Here is a 7,264-nt window from a genome sequence, read left to right as displayed (position 1 = left end):
CAAAAGTAATTCTCGAGGTCGAATTTTAGAAAAAAAAAAATCAATCCTTCGGTAATTTTCGAAGGTGGTTGGAAAAAGGTCAAAATTTTGATTGAAACTGAATTGTTTGAAAAATTGAATTAGGTAAGTTTAAAGGTAGTCGAAAAAGTGTCAAAATTTTCATAAAAGAGGAGTATTAAAAAATGGAGCTTTTGAAAAAAGTTCGTGAGTACTGTGTCTTTTTTAAGAAATTAAAAGAATCTCGGTACCCTTGGTATTTTATGTTAGAAAGAATTTGAGCTTTTGAAAAAGTTGTCTGAAAATTCATAAAAATCTGAGACATATATCAATCATGCTGTTCAAAAAAAATATATCGTGTTTATGATCGATATATAACTATGAATTCGAAAAATGCAACATTTTTATGGGCCAGATTTTAGAAATTTTAGATTTGATTTTTTTTTTATACCTAACAATTACCAAATTTCATTGGACTGTTCTGGAAAATGGCCTTAAGTAACTTCTGAAGGTCTAAATATACAAGAAAATCTCTTTGAGTAATTTTTGTAGCTCTGCTCCATAAAAGGTCGAAATTTTCATTGAAAAATTGATGTTTTAAAATTGTTGCCTAAAAATTGACAAAATATTTTGGAATATAGATCCCGATGTCTTGATTCGAGTAAAATAGCGTGTTTATTGTACCGGAACAAAATTTTCGAAATATACGGTTTGAAATTCAGTTCTTTAAAAAAATCCCAAACATTTGCTGTAATTCAATGGGCGATAAGAATACTAGAAGGTTTAAAAGAAGTAAGACCGTAAGTAACTTCTGGACGTCGAAATCTACAAAAAAAAAATCACAAGTAATTTTGAAAGGTGGTTGAAAAAAGTCAAAATGTTCATAAAAGCGGATTAAAAAATTACGTTTTTGAAAAAGTTTTCTAAAAATCCACCCAAAAAAAAAACAGGATATATTTCTCGACGTACGTACTTGTTTGAAAAATATGGCGTGTTGATAATCCCTAAACAAGATTTTAGAAACATTATTATTATTTGAAATTGTATATATTTTTTTAAATTCTAAAAATTGACATATTTTTGTTTGGGCGATTCTAGGCAAATGATAGAAGTTTATGGCGAAGTGAGGTCAGAAGAAACTTTTGGTGAACAAAATCAATGAAAACATCCCGTTTGGAAATTTTCGAAATTGATCGATAAAACGTCGAAATTTCCATAAAGGGGAAATACTGAATAATTCGTCCCTTCCATTTTATATCCTAAAAATTAGCATATTTCGTTGGGGTATTTTGGAAAAATTGAAAGAATTAAAAAAAAAATTAAGCCCTAACTTCTGGAGGTCGGAATCTACAAAAAAACCTCCTTAGATAAGTGTCGAGGGTGGTGGAAAAAGTGTCAAAATTTTCATAAGTAGTGAATACTGAGTTTTTGATAAAACTGTCAAAAAATCCATTAAAAAATTAGGAGATATAAATATTGAATTAGTGACCCGAAAAATTCAATTTTATTATCGATATTGAAAAAATTTTCATAATTCATTGCGTTTCTAGAAAAATGTTTGGTGTTTTCGAAAAAAATGAGGCCACAATAACTTCTAAACGTCGAAATCTACAAAAAATAATCTCCTTAGGTGATGTTTGAAGCTGGTTGGAAAAAGATCAAAATTTTCATAACTGAATTTTGCCTTTTCATTGAAAAACTGGGCTTTTGAAAATACAGTATTTTATGGTAGAGCATTTTAGAAATATTCTATGTAAATATTAATTTTTCAAAAAATCCTAAAAATTGTTATATTTTATAGGGCGGTTCTGGAAAAACGGTATGAGTTTTCGAAGAAATGAAGTCAAAATTAACTTCTCGAGATAAAAATCTACAAACAATGTATTTCGCTAATTTTTGAAGGTGGTCGGAAAAAGGTCAAAATTTTGTTGACTGAAAATGAAAATTTGTGAAAAAAATACCAAAAGGACTACAAAAATCCCTGGAAATAGATTTCGAGGTACCGGTCTGAGAAATACTAGTGGTCTGGAAGAACTCTTTGGAATTCAATTCTTAAAAAATTACCAGATATTGCCATATTTAATTGGTTGTTTCCGGAAAAAACGGTAGGAGATTTCGACGTGATGAAGCTAAAAGTCACTTCCCCAGGTCGAAATCTAAAAAGAAATCTCCTTAGGTTAGTTTTGAAAGTGGTCGAAAAGTGTCAAAATTTTCATAAAGGGGGAGTATTAAAGCATTAAGCTTTTGAAAAAAGTTCGTCAGTATTGTGTTTTTTTTTTAATTAAAAGAATCTCGGTACCCTTGGTATTTTATTTTAGAAAGAATTTGAAAAAATATTCCACACTTTTGATGTTTTCATTTTGAAGGAACTGAAAAATCCCCTAAAATCCCTAGTATTTTGTTCTTGAAATCAATTTAAATTGTGCGCTTTTTTTAAGAGTTTAGTAAAAGAAACTTGGGGCTCCCGGTGTTTTCATTTTGAAACAATTCCTATTTTTCTTAGAAAAAGAAAGTTGGAATTTTTGGTGAGTTTTTTTACGCTCGAAATTTTCACGAGGGGGAAGTATTGAAAAACTGAGCTTTTGAAAAAGTTGTCAGAAAATTAATAAAAAAATCTGGGACATATTTAAACTTGACGTGCTGATCAAAAAAATATAACGTGTTTATAATCCCGGAGCATGATTATACATAGAAACATTCGGGTTGAAATAATGTTTTCGAGCTTTTGAAAAAGTTGTTTACTAATCCAAAAAACTTCTGCAATTCGACCTATTAATTCCAAAAATACAGCATTTTTATGGTCAAGATTTTAGAAAATTTCGATTTTTTTAATACGTATTATAAATAACCAGATTTCATTGACGGTTCTGGAAAAATGGTAGGAGTTTCGAAAAATTGGCCTCAAGTAACTTCTGAAGGTCGAAATCTACAAGAAAATCTCTTTGGGTATTTTTTGAAGCTGGTTGATAGAAGGTCAAAAATTTTCGTTGAAAAATTGAGCTTTTGAAAAAGTTGCCTAAAATTGCAAAACATTTTGGAATATAGATCTGTATGTACTGATTCTAGTAATATAGTGTGCTTAATGCGAAATTTTTTAAATATTCGGTTTGAAATTCAATTTTTTAGAAAGATTGTAAACATATAAATTCACTGAGCAGTTCTGGAAGAGGAAGATTTAAAAGAAGTGAGGCCGAAAGCAACTTCTGGACGATTAAATCTAAAAAAGAAGAAATACGTAGGTAATTTTCTAAGTTGGTCGAAAAAATAAATCGGTTAATAAATTAATAATTTCTTTTTTGTTTCCTAATTCATTGGGCGATTCTGGAAAAATTTAAAGAATTTAAAAAAGAATGAAATCGGTACTTCTCGAAGTCGAAATCTATAAAAAAAGTCTCCTTGGGCTCAAAAGTAACTTTTCGAGTCGAAATTGACCAAAAAAATTCGTTCGGTAATTTTTGAAGTGGTCGGAAAAAGGTAAAAATTTTGATGTTTGAAATTGAATTGATTGAAAAATTGAATTTCTGGAAAAGATACTAGAACAATTCTTTTAGATAGATTTCGGTGTACCGTTCCGATAAATGTTGTTCGGTTTGAAATTACATTCAAAAATTCTTAAATATTGCCATTAATAATTGGTTGCTTCTGGACAAAACGGTAGGAGTGTTCGACATAATGAAGCTGGAAGTCAGTTCCCGAGATCGAACTCTAAAAAAAATCTCCTTAGGTAAGTTTCGAAGGTGGTCGAGCTTTTGATTGAGCTTTTGAGAAGGTTTCCTAAAAATTGCTAAAAATTTTGGAATATAGATCTCGATGTCCTGATTCGAGTAATGTAGTGTGATTATTGTCCTGGAGCAAAATTTTACAAATATTCGGTTTGAAATTCAATTCTTTAAAACGTCGAAAGTGGTCGAAAAAATGTCAAAATTTTCATAAAAGAGAACTGAAAAATAGCATTTTTGAAAAAGTTTTTTAAAAATTCAGACAAAAAATATAGGATGTATTTCTCGATGTACTGGTTTCAAAAATATCGCCTGTTTATGATTTTAAAAATATTGTATTTGAATTTTTTTTTTAAATTTTGAAAATTGACATATTTGTTTGGGTGATTCTGGACAAATGGTAGGCGTTTATGAAGAAGTTTGATTAAAATCTACAAAAACATCCCCTTTGGTAATTTTCTAAACTGATGATCGATAAAACGTCGAAATGGTCATAAAGGGGAAGTACTGAATAATTTGGTTGTATCCTAAAAATTACCATATTTCATTGAGCGATTCTGGAAAAATTTAAAGAGTTTTCAGAAAAATGACGCCGTAACTTTGGAAGTTGAAATTTACAAAAAACTGTAAGTCATTTTCGTATTTAGCCAACAAAAAGGTTGAAATTTTCATGGAGTTAAGCTTTTGTAAAAAAATGTTTAAAATAATTGCTAACTCAGTTACACTATAAGACTCTTATATTATAGCAACAAATAATGTTAGAATTTTGTTACAGAACATAAATTTAATACGACGATATAACTACGGTATATAAATAGTCCTGTAAGATTTTTGTTATATAACTCGTATATCTTGGGCTGTCTAGAAAATGACTATTATTTTATACGTCGTATATTTTTATTTATACCCTCAAACTACAAAAGAATTAACAACACATACTAGTTTTATTTTGCTTAAATATAACTCTCCTCTCGTTCAAATAACTACGTTTAAATTATTTTTTCATGAATTATCACTTTTCAACCACAACAAAAATTGTAAACAAAAACACTCCCGCTAAAAATAAACTCACAATAAAAAATCACCCCACCGCTCACCCATCGGTTATTTTTAACAGGTATAATTCTTTGATAAGAACCAACAAGCTCGATAAACACCTAAATGGATCTCAAGTGTTTTCATGGACGCCGTCGTCTCGGCGCTCACAATACTCAGTTTCAAAATAATCGCGTATTAAACAACATCGCACAATGCAAGTCCTCCATTTCACCCTAGTCCCTTTATTCGTCCTCTCCTGGATCTGCCTCCTCATCCTAATCAGAAACAACCTACCCCACACCTCAATCCAACTCAACATCAACGCAAACCGAAACACAATCTCCAACTACAACTTCCAAACCACCCCCAAACACAACGAACAAAAAAACAAAATCAAGAAATACCACGTCCCGAAGTTCATGCTGGAGTTGTACGAGAGGAACAAAATGAAAAAGGACAACCGGACATTGCCTGATGTTGTGCGCAGTTTAATCCCGAAACATGCAGGTGGGTTGTCAATTTTGTCACAAGAGTGGAAACAAGAAACATTTGGTTGTAGGTCCGATACGCGAGAACGAAGTGGTGAAAGAGTCGGACAACCACCTTCTAGTTTTCGATTTACCGAACTCCGATGAAGAAGAGGAGTTCGTGGGGGCGGAGCTGCGAATTTTGACTTTGGTCGAAATTAAATCTGATGTCATTTCCGGAGTTGAAAGGCAGCTGAAAGTGTCGATTTATGATGACGCAACCAAGACGTTTTATAGTTTGGAGGAGGTGCGCATTTATCACTTGAATAACACTTGGTTGTCGTTTAACGTGACGAAACCTGTGGTTGAGGTTTTGAGGAAAAGTGGCAGGGAGAAGTACTTGAAGATAGTGATTTCGGTGAGTGCGTTTTTGCCGTACTACGAGAACCCGGGGGGTGATTTTAGGTTGTCTTTGATGCCCGTGAGGGACGATTTTGACCACGACTATCCCATTCTGCTCTTGTCATACTCGTCTAGTCGAAGGAATAGTAGTGGGGAAAGTGGTACCAGAACGAAACGAAGTATTGAAGAAGATTACGAAGAAGAGACCAATAGAGTGTGGGACGACGATAATGCTAAGAAAACTCAAGTGAAGAAAATCAGGAGGAACACCTGTCGCAGAAAACCTCTCTACATAGATTTTACCGAGATAAATTTCGACATGTGGATCGTTCAGCCCCGTGGATACGAAGTACGCACTTGGGTTGTTAAAATGTTTGGGTTAATTGTTGCTTTCAGGCGTACCAATGCCAAGGCAAGTGTTTTTATCCAGTGGCTGAACATCTCAACCCCACGAAACACGCTATCGTTCAAGCTCTTCTCCACAGCGTCTCGCCTTCCAAGGTTTCGAGGTCCTGCTGCGTCCCAACAAACCTAGATTCTATATCTATCCTCTATGTTGACAACAACGGCGTTCTCACCTATCGGTACGCTTACAAGGATATGGTAGTTCTAGAATGTGGTTGTAGATAATCTAGTTGTTTGCTAATAAATTTTGTCACAGATGTTGTTCTAATTCCGTAGATTTGAATTATTTTCTCTGTGTGTCATCGAACGATAATTTAAGAAATTTTGGAGATTATCTGCCCAGTAAAGATCGATACAGACGGCAGACAGACGGACGAAAACAGATTTCATCGTGCTAATTCCAAAAATGTATTTATGGTTCCGCAGCAAGATCTGAGAAATATTCTGTTTGAAAATCCCGAAAAAATGAAAAAATAGAGGAGTTGTCGAAGAAATGAGGCTGAAACCAATGTCTGGAAGTCGAAATCTATTAAAAAATGTCTTTCGTTCAATTTTAAAAATTCAGAAAACACACGATTTATTTCAGTATTACCTTAGATATTTTTTTATAGAAATTATTTACTTTTTGGCAAAATAAACATTATTATTATCACATTTGCCAAAATTAGTCTTATCCTAGATAGTAGCTGCTAAGATAAAACTGATTTTGGCAAATGAAATAACTTCTAAGAAAAGAGAGGGTATCAATTTCTAATTTTTCAGTTTTCAATTTTCCAACTTTTGAATTTTCCCAATTTTTCAATTCAAAATTTAATTATATAATAAAATTAAAATCTAATATAATAAAAATTGAAAACTGAAATTCAATTTTTATTATATTAGATTTTATAATTTTTCTTTATTTCAATGTGAAATTTTTCAATTTTTGGGTTTTCCAATTTTTCAATTCAATTCGTTTTTGCTTCTTTCCAATATTTCGATTAATAAATTGTTTTCGATTTTTAAGTCTCCGGACTTTTAGTTTTTTAATGTTTCAATTTTTCGTTTCTTGAGTTCTTTTTGCAATTTTTCGAGTTTTTAAGTTTGAATTTTATTTTTTTTAAATTTTCCAACTTTTTTAGATTTTGCAATGTTTCAACCCAAAATTTCTCGAGTTTTCAATTCTTTAATTTTTCATTTCTTCAAATTTTCGATTTACAATTTTTCCTTCAGCTTTTTCATTTTTCGAGTTTTCAA

General features: G+C 31.7%; 1 protein-coding gene across 1 annotated transcript; it reads left to right on the top strand.

Annotated features, from left to right (window-relative positions):
- Positions 1–1,783: 1,783 nt before the first annotated feature.
- LOC135123352 (bone morphogenetic protein 10-like) lies at positions 1,784–6,294 on the top strand. Its single transcript, XM_064047916.1, is given in 4 exon segments — positions 1,784–3,721; positions 4,834–5,261; positions 5,314–6,005; positions 6,008–6,294. Coding segments are annotated over 3 exon segments (1,233 nt in total). The 5' UTR covers positions 1,784–3,721; positions 4,834–4,966; the 3' UTR covers positions 6,254–6,294.
- Positions 6,295–7,264: the final 970 nt, after the last annotated feature.

Source organism: Zophobas morio, unplaced genomic scaffold, assembly GCF_036711695.1.
Source record: "Zophobas morio isolate AGI-343-1 ecotype UQ-CSIRO unplaced genomic scaffold, CSIRO_AGI_Zmor_V1 ptg000006l, whole genome shotgun sequence".
Taxonomy (NCBI): Eukaryota; Metazoa; Arthropoda; class Insecta; order Coleoptera; family Tenebrionidae; genus Zophobas; species Zophobas morio.
Note: the sequence above shows the minus strand (reverse complement) of the source record. Positions and strands in the feature narration are given on the sequence as shown.